This window comes from Musa acuminata, chromosome BXJ3-4, assembly GCF_036884655.1.
Source record: "Musa acuminata AAA Group cultivar baxijiao chromosome BXJ3-4, Cavendish_Baxijiao_AAA, whole genome shotgun sequence".
Classification (NCBI taxonomy): Eukaryota; Viridiplantae; Streptophyta; class Magnoliopsida; order Zingiberales; family Musaceae; genus Musa; species Musa acuminata.
In genome coordinates this window covers 41,868,901-41,892,680 of record NC_088352.1, presented here as the reverse complement: position 1 = coordinate 41,892,680, position 23,780 = coordinate 41,868,901, and the positions used below count along the sequence as shown (strand labels likewise).

Genomic DNA, 23,780 nt, shown 5'->3' with positions numbered 1-23,780 from the left:
CAAATATTCACTCATGGCCGACGCCAATTTATCTAAATCTTTGATCCATTTTAAGTTGGATTTGCACCGAGTCAAATGCATGTTATTTATTTGAGTCAGAGGATATATAATATTGAGTACATGCACAGAATTTAGTCATTGAATTATTAAATGACAACATCAATAAGATGATGTTTATCATTGACATAGAATTAATCGAGGTATTATATCATGTTCTATCCATAATTAGATTTTCCTTACTCGAGTTCTTCGATTTATTCTCAATATTAGGTCGATTCTAATATCAATTATCATGATTTGATCTAATAGGATAATTAATCTATTAATTTTATTAAATCTACTCGAAATATTTAAGTTAAAATTAATTAAAAAAAATATTATTTATATCGTTATAAGTCAATCTTAATTTTCTTCAATATCTCAATCTCATTCGGTCGACATTGCAACTAGCATTATACTAGTTAGGAGATTGATTCGACTCGATAAAATTAATCACGTCGTACACAAATAAAAAGTTGACTAAGTAGATCGTTACTTTATATATTTCGAATTTGACGTTGTATGATCGAACTTATGATCGGAGAAAATATGTAATCATTCAGAATATTTAACTATGATCTTAAATGTAATAGTCTCATATCACATTATTCAAAAAATCCCTCAAGTAAAGTTTTAAAGACTTATACTATTTTAATATATTTGCTTCTACATAGATTCGATATTTAATAGAATCTTCAAATCAACAACTAACGAACGAACCATATGCTCAAACATAATTAATCTTTGAATTTAAGTTCAAAGTAGGACGAAAATCTATTGCCATTCATTACTAAAAGACAGCGAGTGTGACCCAATCAAATCGTGTTCATATATTATATTCGAGTTACAAGAATCAGTACTCACAAGTTATAATGAGAAATATGTGGTTTGTGGGGATTTGGCATGGCAGGAACAGCTACAGCTTTAATGAAGAAGCTACAGCCAACCAAATGCAGCTCATATCTGCTGCTTAAGATGAGAAAGAATAATTTGGCAGGCGGTCACAATTTACATGTCTTCGTGGCCTCGATCTCATGTGGTCTCACCACCAATTCCCCACCACATGAGAATTAGATATTGTGCATCCCGAGAGAAGCGCATCCACATCCTTTGGATGTCGAACACTTCCCTGAGGATGACCGATGATGGTTCTTTTCTTCCTATCGTCTTTTTTTGCTAAAGCATTACACTAAGATAGGAAATGAAGCAACTTACCAAAGTTTTCATGTCCCATAACTCGTGCAAAAATACAACATTAATTAATTATAAACTTCCAATAGCCCACTTATTAGATCTTTGCCAAATCCATAACGTCGGTACAAAATTCCAAACTCATGCTCAAAAGCTTGCATCAACCTAAGCTGGCCAAACAGTGCCTGACCACATCAACTGGCTCTGGCAGCAGCACAACATGGCCATCCGTGGAAGCTCATCAGTGCACGATTTCATGGTAGAAAACCCCACCACCCATGGGCAAAATCCCTTTCCTCCTCCTGTTCCCAAGCTTTGTCTTCTTCTTCTTCTTCCACCCAAGAACAAGACGCCCAACGCTTCCTCCGCTCCTTGCACCATGTTGGGACCATGGCTTCTCACGTTGTCCCTTAAAGCTTCTCCTGTTACGTTCCTCCATGAACTCGTGGCAGCACCTGCATGCTCCAAAGCCATCGACATGGCGCCCGGTGTTGCTTGCAGGAGGACCACCACGCGGAGCACATGGCTTGTGCCTGCCAGCCTTGCTCGTCGCATCGAGGTCGGCCATGGCGGCTGGCCTGCAGGCCTTCAGGGCGAGCTGGTATCGTACATCTCAGTGACTCACATTGCCTTCCCCACCTACGTACTTAGTAGATGAGTCCTCGTTATCGATGATGGAGACCTGGGGCTTGTCTGCCCAAATCATCCTCTTCTCTCTCTTCTCGTGTACGTGGAATGATCACCTCCTCAGAGCATGGCCCTATACTTTAGTGATTCATGTGGACTCCCCCCCCCACTTACATAATAGATGTGCCTTCATCATCGATGATGGTGACTCGGGACCTTGTGGCCAAATGATTTCTCTCCTCTTATCATGCCTTGGATCTCCTGTCTGATTCTTATTCCAATTGTTTCATGGAATGATCACCTCCTCCTCGGAGTAATCTGTACATCCAAGCCTATGTTTACCCCTCAAGCAAATCAATTTGGTTGGCTTGCAATCACGCACGCAAAATAAATTTCAGCTTAGACAATATCAAGCGTATATGGTCTCCCACTGGCTACTACTATGACTACAGAACACCAATATTTATTATATATATATATATAATGTTTGTGATAAATGATGGAACTATAAATGAGACAACTTTTAGAATAAGACAAGAAAAAAGAATTGATGGCTGCAAAGTGACCATGATGAACTCCAAACGTACCCTCAAAAGCATAGTTAGACAAACAAGCAAATAGGAAAAGAAGAGAAAAGAAGGATACAGATAACAAGAGGCAAATATGATAGTGCTGCTTTTAACCCACTTTGATACTGTTGATGTGGACCCATATTGGTCAGAAAAGAAATATATGCATCCAAGAAAAGGAAAACAAGATAGTTCAAATGTGAGATTTATATTCAGTAGCTTTATTCCCCGTAATCTATCTTTTGCCTGCATGTTTCAGCTTCTCAAAAGGTGAGACAGCCCCATCCAGTGCCCATTTTTAGGGTTTGATATCATGTGGCCACAGCTAGCATCAGGACTCAGACTTGGAAAGCCACACAGCAACCCAGCTTTGGTGAAAGGATGGTGAGAGAGGCTTCAGATTCCCTCATCTTTTTGAGATACCAAGGAAGATATGGGAGAATGATCTGGTTCCGAAAGAGAGAGGTGGTGTCGCAGACTGTGATGGAATATTGGATACTGGCTTTAAGGTGGCGCGTTTGGTGGCAATGAGCTCATATGATATGGCCATTGGCCACTGTCTTTGTTCTTCTTCTCCCTTTTGCTTTAGCCAGCATTGGAGTGGCCTTCGTAGGCTGTCACCAACTCTGGTGCAGCTCCATGTAATTTTCTTGCTGCATGGTGTGTGACGCAAACTGGGTCTCTTCTTTGCATGCTTTGCTGAATCAGTGGATACCTTAAAGAAGAGAATCCCAAACGATGGTTAAGGAGAAAGCAGCGAAGCTAATGATGCCATTAAGACTCTCAAAAGAAAGCAATATCGAAAGCAACATGATGCCATCAGGACTCTCAAAAGTAGTCCACAGATTTGAGGATCACAGATTGCTTTTTATAATGTTCTAACTAGGTTTCTTTCGGCGCTTTGCTCGATCGATCCATGTGTCGATAAGTCATTGGTCACTTGGCACATTTCTAAGATCAAAAAGCATTGAGGTCATAGTGAAGGGATAAAAATGAGTACTGCATGCCTTTTGCATTTCCTTACTAATGCTTGATGACTGCGGGTGAAGATCCAAGTATTTTTCTCATCTCTGGTTTCATTTTGCTTCTTGTTTCCAATAACTACATCAAATAGGAAGAGAATCAAAAGCATTCAAAGTTATGCAGTACATGCCTTTATGTAATGTCTACACTATAAGCTATCATATACTGCATATACTTTTATGTATTTGTACACTATTGCTGGCAATTCTGCCAGTAGTACATGATGAAATCGATTAAACCTGATGAAAGTGTTAGGCCTTATCTGTACTCTGTTTAATGAAAAATTCTAGTAATTAATTGGATCAACTTAACTATGATAGTTGATGATCCATATCCTCTTTAGACAAATCTCTTTTCGTTGGAGAATTCTAAGAATTGTTGGGATACTTTTCACTTGCTGTCTACTATCGATAATTATAAAATGATACATCTATTTGGTAAACAAAAAAACAAAAAAAACTTGGGCTAGTAAACTTTAGTATCTTTTAAGGAACTCATTTCCTACCAACTTAAATCTTTTGTTTTCTTTCGGCAATAAAGTTCTTTACTTTTTTTTATTTTTATCTTTAAAAAATAGATGTCATTTTCGGGACAACTGATCAGTAGCTGTAACTGAAGTCACATGTCTGCTAAACTTTGGAAAAGGAACCAACAATATTTTGTATGGATTTGAGAGGTGATTCCAATCAAATTGGACCTGCACTGTGTAATTTTCTGCATGCTTTAGGGCAAAAAATGAGGGGGCATGTTAGGATAATATCAACAAATAAGTGAGAGTATTCAGAAAAATAAAAAAAAGAAACAAAGCCTTGACTCCCAGAATAAACCCAACCTTGCTACTTGGTGTTGGTTGAATCTCAGAAGAACCAACCTTGATATTTTTCATCATGACAAGATCCTGAGTTTGAATTCTTGTGGAGGTGGTGCCCATGTATTTGATCCAATTGATTCAAGTATTAGGACCTTTATGCTTATTGGACTTGCAGGCTATACTCTCTCTGCAACACCAGCTCAAACTAAATTCTTGTACTAGCATGATGGCCTTCTTATGCAAGCATTAGCTTGTAGAACCAATGAATACATTTTTATATATGGAATAAAGATAAGAAGATAAGGACTTTGTGAATTGAAGAATTATATTTACTGGAAATTTTGGGTTTAAGCTTATAACAGAAATTCTCACTAATCCAAGCTTTAATGGTGTGCACAGACTGGATCTTGAGGCACCTTGAGAGATGTTTCCTTGTAAGAAAAGCAAGGGGAAATTTTGTTTATCTAAAAAGGCTTTTCTGGAAATGTACATTTTTCCTGTATGTCAAGAATTATAAGCATCAAACACAATTAACTCCAGTGGCTCCTTGTGCCTTCAGTCCTTATAAATCATCGCTGTGCATTCTCACTGTTGTTTGCATGCCCTTTTCTATGGAAATTTGCAGAATCTTTTAACTGATGCCAGATAATTGAAGATCTAAGTGACACTGAAGTATGCACTGAACAGTCTGCTTAAGGTTTTTTTTTTTTTGTGTTTACTTACATACAATGACCACTTTTACTATCATCCTCTTTTTTTATTATTATTATTTTGGTGCATGGGGAATATAGCTTCTATTAGCCCTAAAATGACTACTACTATCAGATATTTTTTATAATTTTTAATTTGTAGAGAAACCTGTGTGTCATCCTGGCACAATACCTGTAGAGATATGAGGTATAATAGTAACTTAAAGAAGTTAAAGTATGTGTATGTATATTACTTAGTGTCCATTAAAGATCATAGGAATTCATAGGAATGCTTGGGTAGATGTTAAATGTTCATGCATCACAACCTTGGTGTAGCCTTGAAATTAAATATGCTGAGAATGTTAATTCTTGATGTAAGAGTCCATGATGATACTTGTAAATGTAAGAGACCAAGCAGAAGTGGCTTTTTAACAGAGCTATCATGTGTTGGATAATTTTCTGTTTGTCAATTATGATATTATCACAATAGAAGTTCTTTGCTTAGGATTTTACAAAAAATACAAAAATAATATATATTTATGTTACTACAATGGCTAGAAATGCTGTTAATATTTTAAATTCAAAGAACAGTGATATAACACCATGATAGATAATAACTGTCATAAGGATCATAATTATGATGAAAATTTTTGATCAGAACACCAATGTCCAAATTGCTACTATTGTCATCCACATTTCAAGACATGGACTCTGTTTTAAGTGCTGAGTGCCAAACTGGTGCCATGAAATCAATTCAGCTTACATTGTCAAGTCAGTTTGATCTGACTAAAAGACTGAGTACAATTCTGATGACTGATAACTTTTCCAGAAAGCTTTTACTCATCTATAAGTAGGATGCCAACCAATGAGTAATTTGACACAAACAAGCCAGAGATGCATCAAATAGTGGTAGTCAAGAAACAATGAGTTTACTAAATTAACAGAAAAAAGAGTTTTATTACAGAATCCAAAGTTGAGACTGCATTGCAAATTGAGACCACAATTTATTCTTCAACATTGTAATCAAGGATCGGCAATTACACTGCTGGGATCTCATCCGCACTCTTCCAGTATCTGTTGTAGAACCACATTGAATCAGCAGCCACTGCATCTCCATCCTGGTTTCTGTGCCAAGTGTAGTAGGCATGGGTTCGATTCTTGATCTCAAAGACAGCATGACCAAAGCTGGCTTCTCTGAAAGCCGAGTAGCTGGGCTGTGGCTCTGACATGCTTCATTTTAGATGCAAAAAGAAAAAAAAAGGATCAACAAGAAGAAATTTTCCTTGTATTCGTGCGGTCTTAAAACGTTAACAAGCGTAGACTATATGTTTCATGTGGAGTCTTACTTGCTAGCAAGCCCTTCTAGATTTCCTCCATCACCAATGGTGATATATACAGGAGCTGATTCATCTCGAACTGGTTTACATTTTCCATTCACTATATTGTAAGCTATATTTGATACTCTGTGCTGCAACACAATGAACATTTAGGCCATTAGAGAGAGATCATATTGAGGTTGGTCTTTAAACAAGGCATCAATTCGGTTATTATGATGATCTTCCATCAAAGAAAATATCATCAGAGCATCAAATCTGGTATCATTATTCTTATACCACCATATCTAATCAAATACTAGTAGAATACACACTACAAAAAGAAGTATAGCATGGTTAATGGCAGTACAACTAGAGGAAGCACCCAAGTCAGATGTAAGAATGGAGAAGAGTAACCAGAATGTAGGAAGGAAAGAGATGGCCAAGAGATACTTACACTGCGTTCATAGGCATGAACATGCCCGGCAAATACAACATCGACTTTGTTTTGTACAAACCATTGCTCATACATCACTCTCATCGATTCTCCTTCCATATAGTGATAGTTGTAGCTGTTGTACCATGGTGAATGCATTAAAACAATCAGCCATGGAGTCTCACTCCTGTTCACTTTGGGTAGCTCTTCTTCAAGCCACTTGTACTGAGGGGTGTACTTTCCTGTTAAAATGAAACACAAACAGTTAAACACCGAAAACCTTGTCCAAAAGAAGGCAAAGCCAAATAGATGTAAATTTAGTGTTACCAATCAAAAGCTACCAGTGTTTAGTAAGATAGTAATACACAAATACTGATGACAATCCAACCAAAGAATATCAAATGGAAAAGATTATTCTGAAATATGTGAGATATGTCTGAGTATGTAACATAACAATCTTTTACACATACACTGACCATTTCATCTCAAAGTGAATGCAAAAAATTGAAAAGTCATCTGCTTCTCTTGCATTGTTAAGATGTCGGCAAAGGAAACCTGACAGAGCATCTGCTAGTGTAATGGTAAGAATTTTCCAAATACAAATGTGCTTATTCATCATATTATAATAAGATCCACTTCTTTACAACAGAAGTGCAAATTATGCACAAGATGGCAATATATAACTTTTAATGGTCCATGCAGATGAGCTAAATATAAAATTAAAACTTCAGAAAATGTTCAGATGAGCTAAATGAATCAGGGCAAGAAAGGGTAAAAGAACACTCGATATACAACACTTGCTTGAGTCCATGCAGATGAGCTAAATATAAAATTAAAACTTCAGAAAATGTTCAGATGAGCTAAATGAATCAGGGCAAGAAAGGGTAAAAGAACACTCGATATACAACACTTGCTCGAGTCATTACAAATTATTTTTTATGAAGCAGAAAGAGAACAGATGCAACTACAAGAGAGTTACTATTCTCATTTAAATTAGATATAGATATCATATAACTTCTCACACTCTATAACACTATGTCTTTAGAAATCCATACCATATGCCGAATATGATGCCAAAACAATTATGTATGCTGATGCCCGCTTGATAGAGTACCAAAAAGGAGCTGTGCTGCCAGAAGATCTATAGGGAACATGATATCTGTGTATGAATGGCTTAAATGGTACAGTTTCCCCCTGAAAAAATGTTGTAAACAATTCAGCTCTTCCAAATTCTTGCAAACCGACAATTGGTCAAAATTTCTAAAGAAAATTTATAATGAATCAAAATGAATACAAAAAATGTGAGATCAGTTTATCATTTCTAACCTCATTATTTCTCATCCATGTTTATTTATATTTATGTTATTGAAGCTTCTATCTGTGTCAGATACTCTCTATTTAATTCATTAGTGTGAATTTTCAAATGATAAGACCTCCAGAAGATGACGCTATTATTAGAAGCACTTTCATGTCTCGGTTAATCCTTTTCTACTTATTTTAATTTAATTTTCCAGTTTATGAAACTTTAAAAGCCTTAATATGAGAATATTTTTGCCTTTAAACCTTAAAGAGGGATGCATCTGCTTCTGCTTGCTAATTAGATGCTAAAGCGGATTTGATGGGCACTGATACAAAATGATTACCTACTTGGTAACGTTATTTCAAAGCCATAAATAGTGGAATGTGCATTATCACAAATAGAAAAATGACCAGATAAAAATTATAATATCTATGGATCAATCATCATATACTCGTAAGTTTAGATATCTGCCTTCAGCACCATATAAATATTCTTTCCTCTCAGTGGACAAGTTCTCTATAAGTGAAAGCTACATGGTATCTTCTTTAAAGACTTCCACCAAAATCTTGTGCATGTTTCCCCCAAATGGTCGTAGTGAAGAAATAGTTCTCCATCTCTTAGTTGTTGGATTATTTTGGCTTGATTATGTATAATCATGCCATACCATCTCAATCCTCATTTTGACATATTGATTCAATTTCCACACCAATGTGTATCCTCTGTTCATTTGGCTTGTATCTTCTAAAGACACAGAATTGACAGTATACATTTTCCAAAATTAGTAAACTGGCTTTGTTGTTGCCACCACGTATGTAGCATTTCTGTGTTCTCCGATATCAAATGTTAATGGTGAAGACCACAATTAACAAGAAATGAGTTCAAACACTACGATCAATCTAGTCCATTAAGACACCAAAATGTATGTGAATGTAACTGTCCCACTTACAATTTCCGGAGCGAAGTCAATCTCATGATTTCCTGCGGTCCAAATCCAAGGTTGATATGCTGTACTTCTTTCAACAAATCTACCCCATGTATCCCATCTAACATTATCATGATTCGGATAGTTATCAGCATAAGAGAGGTCACCTACAAATAGCACTGCCTGTCCTTTTGGATTGGCCTCGTAATGAGTCAGTGTACTATTTGAGTCATAACTCTGTCCAAGATCACCTGCACATCATGCAAAAGGATCAGAAAAAGAATGTAATACTGGAAAGGATTCTACAGGCAGAATACTAAATAGAAAAAAAAAATCTATTAACTACTATCCATTGAATTAACCAAAATTTCAGATGCAGAATGAAAACCAAGGATCAAAAGCTTCAGTGTTTGCACCTTAATTAGAGGAGTGTATGATAAGAATGACTATTGCATAGGAACGAACTGATCACCAAATATGCCACATATGATCATGTGATAGTTTAGCTAAGTTGAAGTGAAGAGAATCTTAAAGGAAGAACACATTTTAATGAACAGAAAGAAACATTATATTCCCGACAATCTTTTAGAGATATGGACATGATAGTCAACTTTAGATGATAAAATTGAGCTAAAAGCCCATCTTATGTGAACCATGCGTAAATCACATGCCCGCAATCTTTTAGTAGGTATCTTCGTGCTTCTTATGTTACAACCTATCACATCAAAAATACGCAGACATTTTCTTTGACCATTTAATGAGTCTATACTCACAAAAACGAAGAAATCCACTTCATTCAAGGAGGAGGTGGGTAGTTAGTCCAGTGAGTAAGAAAACAACACAGAAAATGGACGTCTTCTGACAAAGAAGGTGCTAAACGGATGCATGAAACACATGCTAATCAAGTTTAATCAGCATAATATCATCATAAAAGTCTTTGATTTCTGTATAACTTTCAGATCCACCTTCCTTTGGAAGTAAGTAAAGAAAGATTCCCGACAAAATTTCTTGGAAACACTATTGAGAAAAGACTCTTCTCTTTCTCTGTTTCTCATCTCTTTTAGGTAAATGTCAGAAACTTTCAATGTTCAGGAAGGTGATATCAGTAAATCGATTCTTAAATAACAAAATAATGAGAGATACCACTAAAACAACAAAATCAATTCAGTGACTTGCTCTAATACATACACACACAACTGCAGCAAATTTAACAGACATGTCAAATCCAAGTTCCAAAATTTCATTGACATTTAATAGGATGATGAGAAGTCACCAGCAATGGAAGGACTACTTTTGCATGCAGCAATACAACATCACAGTGACATGAATCAAGATAGTATAAGAACAAATATACCTATAAGACCAAAGGTGTAAGGAACATCTGGACCAACTTTAGGTGGGGTGGTGAACCAGAACTTTCTAACTGTGTGTCCAATGCCAACAGCATAGTAGTATTTAGTATCATGCTGTAGCAAAAGAACAAAGAGAAACAAGTGACGAGGCAGGCGGTGTGAATCAATCATACAGATTAGAAAGAGAGAAAGAAGGAAGAAAAGAAAATGATTACTCAATCACCTTCAATTTCCTGATGGTGCAGTGATGGATGTAGCCTGAGGTGTAGTTGTAGAACTCGTATCGAGTATGCTTGCCTTCAGCAGAGAAGATAAGCTTGTTGCTGTCAGTGCCATAAAGAACCTTACTGGAGCCAGGCTCAGCCTCGGTCACCCATGATATGATCATGGCAGAGCCATCATGGTTCCCTTGGGTAATGTGCACCTTCGAGGAGAGGAAACAACAAGAGTTGCTTATGATGATGCGACAAATCAAATCGAAATTGATCTTCCACTGGAGGAGTATTCTTGTCCCAAAAACAGATGTAGTTATATATAGATTGCAATTATTACATAGAAAGAATACATCATGTAAAAGATCAAGATTTGAAATCAATACACAGTAAAATTGAAGATGGAAAATAGTACGGACCAAGCAAGAACAGGATTGCATTTATTATGAGACAAGACAAGGACATTCTTAGCAAGAGAAAACCCTGGTAAAGGGTGTACTCCTTTGATATGAGTTATATTTGGATTTCATTTATTCATGGAAACAAACAATTAGGTAAAAGATCCAATTTTGAAATGTTATCAGTAAGATAGCAAAAGAAAAGGGCATCGATCGACACACGAACATTCTTAGGTAATGCCACAGCAAGGAGAAGTTCTAAAACAAGGCTCGTCTTTTGCAACGAGGAGAAAAAAAGGCAGAGCAGAGCAGAGCGACAACAAGAACTACTATTCGGTTAAAAGATCAAATATTTAGATCTTGACACCGTAAGATGGCAAAAGAAAAGGTCATAGATCAACGCAAGAACAATCTGAGATAACGCCGAACAAAGTACTCCAACAAAAACAATCCGAAGAACGATCAACAGCAGGAAGATGCAACTAGAAATAATAACAGAACAATGAAAGGCGCCAGCTTTAACCACAAGGAAGAAAGGCAGGCACCTGCTGCGGCGCGTTGTAGCCCGGCGGTACGCGGAAGACGTCGCTGTCGATCGGCATGTCGATGGCCTTCTTCACATTCCTGACGAAGGAACTCGTGACCCCGCCGTCGGACCGGTCGACTAATCCTGCGACAACCACGGCCAGGAGAAGCCCGAGAAGGAAAGGAATCCGTAACCATCTCCCCATCTGATCTCTCCCGTGATCGCTCTCTGTGTCGTCTCTGTCCTCGGCCTCTTGGTGTCACTTATATAAGAGAGCTAGGAAGCGAGAAAACAGGGGAATATGCGGAGGCAGGTGCGGTGGGATCGGCTCGGATGAAATGGAAGGCGAGAGGGGAGGGAGAGATGGGGGATTGGGAGTTGGGACTGAGACTGGAAAATAAGAGATTTGACTTCAAGCTGTGCGGAATCGCGGGCGGAAGCAAGACGAGGAAAGGACAAATCTTGCCGTCGACATACGTAGAAATGAGATGGCGTGACGATGACATTATAACGTTGACATTGAAATATTCTAGTCGTCTGGTCGACAAGAATATATGATTTATATTTTTATTAATATATATGATTTTTTTCTTTTTTTATTAGGAGAGAATAATCTCCTCCATATAAAATGCATTTGTTTGATTTAATTCAGTTGAGTCGGAATATATATATATATATATATATATATATATATATATATAATTACTCTTATTTTTTTTTCAAATATTATCTTCTAACTTAAAAACTATCCAAACTAGTCCTCATTCTCTAATACTTTTCGTCGTATTTTGATTGCTTTCATTTCTATCATCATCGTCACTATAATCCCATCATTTTGTCTTCCCTCTCCTTTCTCATCGCTCACCTTTCCTCCTCCTTTTCTTATCCTGTATTGTCTCCATAGATAAACGATGACAAACGATAATAGTAGGAGACGATGACAAAGACGACAATAATAATGTACAAGAGGAGGAGGGATAATTTAAATATAATATGAATATATTTAAAAAGATATATAATATATATTGAATTCTAATATTTCCTCGTATGATCATTAAAAAAATCATACTTGACTTGACGTATACTAAATCATGATGCAAGCAAATAAGAGGAGGGAGGGAGATTTGCATAAATATCAAACAATGGATAAAACAGAGAGGGATGGATTTATAATTCAAACTGATGACTTCCTCTATGCCACCATAATAAATATTTCATATTTGATAACAGCAAATTAGGAAAAACAAACCCTATGTATTTACGAAAGGGACCAACTTATACTAAACTCTAATAATTATAGTCAAATTATTTGGTATTGTAAATTTATAATTTTAATTAAAATATTCACCATCTTAATGAATAAAATGAAATAATAGTCAAAGAACAATGAGATATTGGGCACACACTGCAGGAACAATTAAAATAGTTAATTTTCCAATCATTAGTCAGCTATGACAATAAAAAAAATGGTAAATCAAATAAATTAAATCAATCATTAATTGGCTAGGTGACAATAGCTAAAATTTATTCAAATATTTTTCAGGGGGATAAATAATGAAGGTAAAATTTAATTCCAAGATCTTTCAATGATCTGATAAAATTTTTATCAATTAATCAAGCCTTTAATTTTTAGTAAGTGAATCCATTTATCATCTTTATATCAGTATTTTATATGTAAACTAATCATATGATATTCTAAACTTTCAATCTTGAGCAAGTAGTTATTGTACATTACCATCCGACTAATGTTGAAGTACAAAATCAAAATTTCTAATTTAGTATTAGGCTTAGATATTACTTTTTAAAATCAATGATGAATCTAAGTGGAGGTTAACACATAAAATTTGTTGGCTTTGTTTTTGAACTCTCAATCTTTGATAATACCTATTATTTTAGGTGTTTAACATTTTTTTCTACTTATTGGGCTTGAATATATATATATATATATATATATATAATATCAACATCAATAATTAACTCCAATAAAATTCAGTAACATCAATCAATTAAAAGGTGATTGAGATTTGAAATATGACATTCCATCAACAGCAACTACTTGGGATCTTCTTCTTCAGAGTCTGCATAACCTTTCTATGAAGCAACATGATGTACACACCCCATCACAGTGACTTCACTGGTTCTAATGGTCAGACTGGTCTGCTGGCTTCAACTTTCTTGAACTTTGAGAAGAGCATATGACGATGTCTTCTTCCCCTGCCATGTTCAGAAAGGTAGAGTCTGAGGTTTGATGGAGTTGGGTCAAGAAAGGACCCTCTACTATTTGATTTCCTTGGAACATCATCATTGACTCTGATACTAGAAAGTGAAAGATCCCCACTACGATTGAAACTATCGGAACACCATTGGTCAATGGTGTTCTAAAGCCAAAGAAAAAGAGAGACAGTGGAAAAGAAGTTTCTGACAAGGAAAAGAAAAACCTCCCATTTGCCAGAGAAAGAAGAAACATAAATGTTCGTATCATTTTTTCTCTTTGTTTTATGGAAAAAACATGTTTGAATAGAATCTCAAGTTTTCTGAAATGAGAGAAAAACCAATCATAACATTGCCATTGCCATCTTGATGATAGCAAATTCCAAGCAATCACATCTCAATGTCAAATAGATGGGTCAAATGCAGAATGGTTCTAATCAATTATTAGGTCTTCGGGTTCAAGGTTTAACTCTAAGGTGAGTCGAGTGTTAGGACCCTTATAGATTCTAAACTTGGGGTTGATTTCTTTAGGGGATCGACCTCCTTGGAACTCTATAGGGGTTCCTCCCTCCAAGTTGCTGCTCAAAGGCTGCAGAAAAGATTCATCTATTGCTTATGAAAAGAGAAGGAATACATGACTATTTATAAGGCTTCTAAACCCTAACTCCTAATAGGACTCCTACTTAACTCTTACTTCTAACCAACTCCTAATAGGACTCCTACTCAAGATTCATATTCCCTTACAACTCCTAATTCTTCTCTAAGAAAAACCTCCTACATGAATGCCCCTCTCAATTAGGACTCTCCTAGCTATAGTCCTAACAGAATGTCCCTCTCAATTAGGACTCTCCTAGCTAGAGTCATAATAGTTTTACATGAATGTCCCTCTCAATTAGGACTCTCCAAGCTAGAGTCCTAACATCGAGTTAGCGCTAGATCTAGACCAAACTCAAACTTAATGAGAGCCTAGTTTAACCCGATCGAATCCGATTTAGCATTATATTCGTCGTAGCATTTATAATTAGTACTAATTTTAAATAAAAAAACATTCGATCCATAAATTTGGTTGTATACAACCTAAGTAACCTAAATTGTAGCACCGCTCTAACATACCCTCTCAATTCGAATCTATTGAACTGTAACGATTGGTGATAACCCTCAAGAGTAGTTGAGGAAGAATGGTCCAATGGTTGACTACTTACTTACTATTGAACGAAGTGGCTTGGGAATCTTTTAATCCATTGCCTTGTCACTTTCAAGGATGGGTTCATGAGACAGATAAGATGCCGATGATGACTTGTAGCGGATTGCTTAACCGAGCTCAAAGGGGATGCCACTAAATCTATGGGTGGGGATCTTGGACGATCCACCAAAGCATCAACATGGTGGATGGATAGCTTTGGACAACCCAAATCATTCGAGCGTGAGAAAAGATCAGAGAGCACGTTTATTTATTTATTTGACTTTTTTTTTCTTTCTAAAACCGCATCCTGAAGAGAAAAAAAGAAGATTTGTACTAAGGAATACTTCAAATTAGATGTGTTAAGATCCAATTAGAAAATAGAATCAAACGGGATCGACTCGATTTAAAATTGATTTGATCCGAAATGATTCACTAATGATTCAATTTTAAAGATATCAATTCAATAAATTCTGAAGCTCTTACTCGATTCAAACCGATTAATCAAATCTATTTAGATTCTTAATTTTATAAATAATGTAGACTCAATTTTATAAATAATATCACGTCGACTTAAATTAAATTAGTTAATTTGCAGTCATTTATCGCGTAGACTCAAACATTTAAAGGTGCCATAAAAAGAGATACAAAAAAAAAAAACCCATTCCATGAAATTAACTGTACACTCAGGACTTTATTTACGTGAGATTCCAATACAAATGTCTAAGCTTTGGACAAGTTAATACCACAAGAGTCATCACCTAAAAGAATGATCCCAAAAAAAGAGGGAGCAAGATAACGTCCACAAAGCACACTGCCATCAGGGGGTTTGCCAAAACATGCACATCATTCTCAACACCATCTCAGATCACCCTTATCTGTGCTGAGCAATATATGAGCACTTTCAAAATTCAACCACACAACGAGCATTCAATCTCAATAAACAGGATCAACATAATGCCCAGGCATCAGGCTAGTTAACACCTTGCTCAAACTTGCATTACATGCATAGAAAACTTGGAGCCAATCAAAGCTAACCCACCCAATGGCGACATTAGAGGAGCACAAGACTAGTTAAACACGAGCTGATCTAGGAGCATATCAGAATGCAAGAGTCTATACTGATCAGAAAAGTATTCAGAGTAGTCAGTGAATGGTTACCTCAACGACCAACACAAAGTGTGCGAGTATCAACAGAAAGAAACTATAACAGCCTGCACTGCAACAATCCACCAGGTCAACAGATGGAAGAATATCAAGACACTGAGTCAATCTGAATGTATAAGACAAACTATCATATAGCTGCTAACATTGCCAGATGGATTCAGATGATTCCAAAAGCAAAAGGACAGAACAGATCTTCCATCCTTATATTAACAAAACCAACAACCACTGCATTGTTCCACAATCAACCCTAGAGTAGCAAAGAGCAAAGTCAGGAAAAACAACTGCAGGTTAACTGTTAACAGCCTACATTCATCAATAGCGAACATCAAAAGATGGTGGGCGCCCACCCCTACTTGGTCGATCATATGGCCTGGGCCTGTCCCTGTAACTTCCACCACCATCATAACGTGCAGGGCCACCACTCCCATATCTATCACTGCCACCACCACGTGGTCCATCCCTGTCATAGCCACTGCCTCTTGGCCCTCCCTCTCGATCATAGGTACCACCACCATGCGGACCATCTCGTTCATAGCTTCGTTCCCTGACGTATCCATTCTGCGGGTAACGATCAGGTCCACCTCCATACCTATCACCCGAAAAACGATCCCCGGGAGGTCCGTAACGATCATTAGCATATCGATCACGGCCACCACTATAACGACTGTCCCTGTTACCAAAATGATCTCGGTCCCCATAACGACCCCCATCATAACGATCATCTGAATAGCGATCACTGTAGCGATCTGGCCCCCTACCACGATCCCCACGGCCACCACCCCTGCCGAACTTCGAGCGAGAAGAGAAACGACCATCACTGCCTCCCCCGGCCAAAGGGCACTCACGTGCCCAATGTCCAAGACTACCACACTTGAAGCATTCATCAGAACGCCCTGCGGGTGGTGGCCCATCATCACCACGATAACCAGCTCTGCTGCCTGCTGTGTATCCCCCTCCATTGTAGCCATAGCCAGTGTCATCTGTGCTCATCTTAGGCTGAGCCTTGTTCACTGAGATGACTCGTCCATCCAGCTCATGTCCATGCATCTCACTGATAGCAGTATCAACAGCACGAGGATCAGAAAATGTCACAAATCCAAATCCACGGGGGCGGCCAGTATCTCTCTCCAGCATGACCTACAAGTGGGAAAACAACAATTGGACCATTCTGATCAACATCATATTGCACCATGCTCTCTGCAAGAGTGATATAAAGATGTTGACAAATTAATCTGGAACAGGAATTACATCAAAGCCATTTTAGGAGAATGAGGTTTCTTCTTTCCACAATAATAAAAGGACAGTATATTTGTTTGCTATGGTATAAGAAAATGCCAAGTAGAAAATTTAATAGTAACACCAAACCAAAATCATCTCACTTTGGTAAATGACTGCATAAATAAATGCATGAACCAAAAGGTAATCCTTATTTCAACAGAAATAATATATGATGCATCATTTCCTCTTCTCTCTTCTTTTATATTTCTCAAATACTAGACACAGACTAACTCCATGTCTAACGGAGCCCCTAAGAAAGTATATTTAAGATGAAACAACTGACAAGAATGCCATAAAACATAAAAGTAAAGAGAATAATTTCAGAAGACAATATCCCCTGGCATTAAAAATAAATAAATCTGACATCAGCAATTGAGGTGTACATGAGGACTATATATAAGCAAAATCATGACAAGATTTATCTATACTTATGAAAAGGGAAAAAAAAAGAGAAGATCGAGAAAGTAAGCCTGTGTTAGTTATATGAGAACATCAATTTTTATATGAGAAGTTGTGACATTAAAGAAAACAACTTGCAAAGAAGAAAAAGAAATGAAAAGACATCAGCGTAAAATCGATGTATCATTTACCTTATCATAGCAGAAAGTATTGATGAACAAGGTCACCATAAAAGTCACAAACACCATTTGCTTCATCCAGACATCTCACTATAATAATTGTATAATGAGCCATAATCTGCTATGATTAATGTAGTCCATTCAAATTTTTTACCCAATATCTATATTGGATATGCACAACATCCAAAAAATGGTACAATTCTTGTCTTACATCCAAATGAAAGACACCCCTCAGTGCAATCAACCAAGAGTAGGTGCAACATGTTCTAACGAACACTTCAGCTGGTCTTGCGATTACATCAATTGACAGACTTCAGCGTCATCTTAGTGCATCATTACATAAATTTGAGCAATTCTTTAACACCTAACCACTAGATCTTCCTATGTAGTGAATGAAACAACTGCCGACACGAACTGGCTCAAATATCTCAAGGAATAAATCTTCCAACCAGTCCACATTGGCATACTGTCAGTTAGTATATCTCATTGTTATATGAAACAGTTGAAGAAATTGGGTGCAAGCACTTCAGAAAGAATCATTTTACTGAGTTAAGAGTTAAGCAGATCTGAAGATACATTAAGATCTCCAAAATATCACAAAACAGATAAAATTCAGAAAAGTGTTGCCATAAGACTGACTGCCAGCAACTTTTATAAAGGACTACCACCAAAAATTTGTGAGAGCTAGTTATCTGAAAAACCACAAACTAAATGCCAATACAATGAAAACCATGACAATAAGTGATTTGGTGTCCATCTCCAGTCACTCTTGGCCAACGTAAACATTGCTGCTAAACCCATTAAAATATATGAAACAAAGCTAGTGACAGCAGATACATTGTAAACGAAATGAACTGAAACAATATGATGCCATCTGTCATTCAGAGGACATCAGGTTGTAGAAGGAACATTAGGTTCAAAGGAAAGGAAAGATCTAATTCAAGATGTCCAAGTCAAAGAGGGAAAACAAGCATAAGCATGAATTTGAACAGCTATTTTGTGCGAGCTTTATGATGGGCCAGAGCTTGATATGATTCAGACACTAATCCAAAGACCAATAACAGAATCTGACAAATTGTGAAAAAAAATCAGCATCTATTCTGCATATACTATTTTCTCTCCTAATAATGGCTTCAAATACCAATTCATCGCCAACCAAAATATTAGATCAGGAACACTGTTCTACACCCTTCCCACATTCAGTACATTTTCACATTTTTTTGTTGCATGATCTTGAACCATCACCAAGAAGAAAGTTTTCAACTTCCAGCTGGTTTTCCATGTAAATTGTCCAGTCCCTGTGGTCTCTGTGCTTGTTAAACAACCATCTAAATCACTCTAAAGACCAAAGTTCAAAAACCATGCTGCATTGCACAGATTGAATGCATGAAGTATAATAAGCCCATCATTCAGTGTTGCCGAGAAGACATTCCCAGATCAAGCAATTTAGATGTATTATGATATTATCTAGAGAAGACACTGGAAATGGATTTATCAGCAGAAAAAAAAAGAAACCAAGAATATGAACTTAGTGACAAAGTACTACAAGAGGCCAGCCATATAAAGAAACAATCAAGCATTGAACTGAGTTTTGAGGTCACACATTCTTTTCCCCTTCTGATGGACAATATTAGATGTGAATGATCTAGTCAAATGCATCTAGCATTCTTCCCTTTAAATTCAAAGTTTTCAGTTAAAGTTAAAAGGCTATTAAACTAAACAAGCCTGACACTAAAATTTAAAACCTTCTATGATCTGCAATGTAGTCCAATGAAGAGTAGATTGTGCAGCATAATCTTGAGATTGTTTTTCTGGATGATCATGCATACTGTAGACAGCAAACCTCAAAGATAACAGGGATCCCAGTAACATATTAAATGCTTTATCACAAAAGCTGCTCTTCTGACAGTGTTTTGGCAAACAATGAAGCACCTTTATCAAATAACAGCCAAGCCTTAGATGACCACTAAAAGCAGGCATCGTGAGTTCCCTTGGATAGTTTATATTTAAGTGCTACATAGAATCACAAACCATCAGAGTATGGCATTAATATAGCATTTTGCAAATGTCGTCTGCCAATATCAAAACCAACGATCCAATCCAAGATATGTCACCAAGGCTATTGTGTTTCAAAGATTTGTCTGACATTGACTGCTCTATATCAAATATTCAACTCTATGAACTGGAAGCATCACTCTGAGCCAGCATTCTATTCATAAATGCACTCACAGGTGTCTGTTAACTAAAACAATGCTGACAGAATGATAACAGAAAGTGGCAGACTCGTCAGCTTCCAAAAGAGTGTCTGTAGCTCCTTGGTTATTCATCAAGAGGAAAAACAAACAACCCTTCCTTTTTAATAGGCAGCTTCAGAAACTTAGACAGGAGTTCTGTTGTCACATGCACCAATAAAAGTGGAACGAAGATTGATATTCATGCAAAGCTAAGCATTAAGAAAAAAAATAGTGGAATCATTATAAGAGTACAAAATATTAGCAATGGAATATAGAAAGGTTCAGAAAACAGATGCCACAATGATACACGACAAACAACATCATGTTAGAAAAGAAATGAATATCATCTAAAACCTTAATTATTTATAATACATAAGAACTATAGGAAAGAATTATCTCATGACATCCAAGTCTATCTGTACGCCTATGACTTGTATACACATGAAAAAGTCTACAACATAACGCGTTTCATATAATAAAATTCTATTTTTTTTCTCTAAACAGACGAATATTAAAAAAATAATGTTAAACAAATGATAAATTCCTTGAAGTTTCGATCCTTCAAACACACACTAAGTTACAATTTCAATAACCAACAGAAGCATCACACATAACACAAGAAAAAAACTTAATTGCTGAAAAAAATTGAAAGATGAGCGGACGATCAATACTTGAGCCTCGATAACCTTCCCGAAGCGGCCGAACTCCCCCTCCAGCCGCCGCTCCGTGGTGTCCCACGACAAGCCTCCTACAAAAATCCGGTTCTCTTCCTTCGCCGACATCTCCGCTCAAAATCTCAATATCTAAAAACAAGAAAAAGAAACGAAAAAGGGCAACACAATCGATCAAAATAGAACCCTAGAAATATGGCGTTAACCACAAAGATCAAAATTTTCCAGATCGATCCATCTCTCGGTTCCCTATATCATCAGGACACCAATAAAAGATCGCAAAAGAGGGTAGACGAAGAACATGCTGGAACCCTACCGGAACAACGAAGCACGAAGATAGAAACCCTAGGGAGTTAAATCAGAGCTCCGTATACTTATAAGACCATGAGAAATCAGCAATAGGACGCCTCGCGGTGCTCATTTAAGTTTAACCTGGTCAAGAAATCGGACGGCCCTGATTACTAGAATCCGGTGCGGTGCCGTTCGCATTCAACGAACCATGATCGTTGATGTATTTTTTAAGCTAAATTACATATGTCTCCCTTAGCCCCAACAAAACCTATATACCGTCATAGTTGATCTCCATTAAGTTTACATTGATATCATTTAAAATTTTATTATGATACTAAAAATATTAAGCATACTTTATGTATTTATATTTTAAAATAATAAAAACTCAATTAAACCAATATTAAGTAGGCTTAGATTTTGTTAAGATTCATAATCCTTACATCTTAACCACCTTGGAGATATATTTAATTTAGAGTAAATTTTTTTATTAGAAAATATTCATATTTTAGTTTTAAAATTATTATTATTTGTTAATTTTTCACTTGTCATAGTGTTTTAACCACCCTACTATAAGACCTACTTAAAAACTTTATAAATAAGTCATATGAAATCAAATACACTATAAACTATTTGATATATCATATTTGTTAGGAACAGGGTCGACATTAAGAGGATGATAAATTAGTGCAACGGTAAAATTACGTCAGTACCTAAATTCATGGTTGAAGCCTTTTGTTGATACGTCGACCGATCCTCCGAATTGACGTCAAATCTTCTGACATGTTTTTCTCCGACCCAACATGATTCTTCTTACTTTAATTGTTTCATCCTGATCGAAGCATTCTGCGTCATTCAAAATGTAGATCAAAACATAAATACTATCAATTGGTTTCATCATCAAAATCCGAGATTCAACAATATTATATTCAAACAAGTATTTATAATAGTTAACATAATATTACCCAAATAAAGATAAAAAATCGGCTTACTATAGGTTCTACTTAAAAATAATATAAATAATCTAAATGAACTCCTTATATCGGTTAAACTAACTATAATTTAAAATATATAATATTATAATAATATATGAGCAATGCCAATTAATGAGACGTAATATTATATCATTTATAGTATCTTTTTTAATAATTTTTTATAGTATTTTAATGTATTAATAAAAATATTATAAATGCTATTGAAAACACCATAAGCGAATTAAACAAAAACACAAAATTATATGTCCATCCTTTGTGGGATTGAATTCATGTAATAGATTACTTGAAGTTTGGCTTATGTCAGATGTTAATATCCAAATATACTTGGTTTTCATGTTTAAATTTGATAAGATTGATTTTGATTGTCAAATTGAGTTAGTAAAATTGATTGGATCTTACCTATATTTCGAATATTCAGAAGAGAGAAAGTATTTTTTATATACATAAAAACATAAAAACATTTACATGCATAAAAGCATTCACCGATCGACGGACCTGCGCAAGATAAGGGAGCAATTCCGGAAGATGTCCATCCTGACACACCCCCACAAGAACCCCTCGGCCGCAGCCAACGGAGCCTTCAAGCTCGTCATGGAAGCGTGGACGAGGCAGTCGAGCAGAGGCAACGCCCAAAACGGCGATGAAGATCACAGTGCAGATTCAAACAGTAATCAGATGGGCCGCAACACCAAACCGACTGCTGACATTTCTCAAGGAGAAGACGACGACGGCGATACTATATGCCTGACGTGCCGCAACGACAGCTGTGGATTCCTGGACAAGGACCGCACCGTTAACAAGTGTGAGTGCTGTGAGTTGATCATCCTTCTCGCGAAGGATCTAAACCTAAGGATTGAAGGCAGCGGTAGCGTCAGCTTCATCTGGGAGAAGCTTGAGATCGGTGTTAAGAACGCAGACACGATTGCTATAGAGGGAGGCAGCACCATAAACGTCAATCCTTAGTGTTGATTGAAACAGTGAATTTATATGATGTCTAGTGCTTATAGAACCAACAAATGATTCATCACGTGGTTTGGTTTTTCCGTCTCTTTTTCTGATGGTGCTTCCTACTTTGTTTAACTAATTGAGACATAGAACACTGTACATTTGGAGTATTTCAAACTCGGTATTTCTCAGGCAATATAAACTTCATATGTTTTATATTCTACATTGATATCATTATTATATATATATATATAATTACTTCTGCGTCATGGGTGATTTTACATACGGAGACCAGTGAAACCATTATGATGGCGTCACGGGTGACTCGACAAGTACAACGGATGGAGTTCGTGACTTGTTTCTGGATTCTAATGCCACTTCACGCTGACCGGTTCACGTGTCAGCCAATATTTATCCGTGCCAGGTGGGTCCCGCAAGCACCATGTACCACGGATCAAACACGAACACATTCCGCCCGCTTCTGTCTTAGGCGATAGATCTTACCTGCCTCCACTGGAGCAAGATATGGACCCCATGTGGGCCCAATTCTTTGCCCATTCACAAACGGGCAATCTCTGGCGCGTGAGGAATGAACCGCTGGTAAAAAAAGGAAGTACATCTATACGAATGCTCCGCACCTGTCCGATAAGCTCATCCCGTGGACCATTACGTGTCATACCCGTGCGCAGTACCTGACTTGTGACTGGAAGAAATAATGTAATCGTGGGACCCATGTTACAATCACAGGAAAGGTACCTGATGCGGGTCCCATTTTTAAGTAAGGATGCTGTACGTCAGCCTGCGTATATGCGTGTATATATATAT

The 23,780-nt window shown here is 36.8% G+C and overlaps 2 protein-coding genes across 2 annotated transcripts; both read right to left on the bottom strand.

Annotated features, from left to right (window-relative positions):
- Positions 1 to 5,856: 5,856 nt before the first annotated feature.
- LOC103982996 (purple acid phosphatase 2) lies at positions 5,857 to 11,820 on the bottom strand. Its single transcript, XM_009400115.3, has 8 exons — positions 11,428 to 11,820; positions 10,496 to 10,696; positions 10,275 to 10,386; positions 8,945 to 9,171; positions 7,754 to 7,892; positions 6,720 to 6,940; positions 6,296 to 6,417; positions 5,857 to 6,179 (listed from the first exon to the last, which is right to left on the bottom strand). Exons 1-8 carry the CDS (start codon positions 11,611 to 11,613, stop codon positions 5,987 to 5,989), a joined length of 1,401 nt encoding a protein of 466 aa, XP_009398390.2. The 5' UTR covers positions 11,614 to 11,820; the 3' UTR covers positions 5,857 to 5,986.
- A 4,243-nt stretch (positions 11,821 to 16,063) lies between these two features.
- LOC135636753 (glycine-rich RNA-binding protein RZ1C-like) lies at positions 16,064 to 21,124 on the bottom strand. Its single transcript, XM_065148764.1, has 3 exons — positions 21,044 to 21,124; positions 20,728 to 20,859; positions 16,064 to 17,103 (listed from the first exon to the last, which is right to left on the bottom strand). The coding sequence occupies exons 2-3, from the start codon at positions 20,836 to 20,838 to the stop codon at positions 16,279 to 16,281; spliced, it is 936 nt and encodes a 311-aa protein (XP_065004836.1). The 5' UTR covers positions 20,839 to 20,859; positions 21,044 to 21,124; the 3' UTR covers positions 16,064 to 16,278.
- Between the last annotated feature and the right edge of the window lie 2,656 nt (positions 21,125 to 23,780).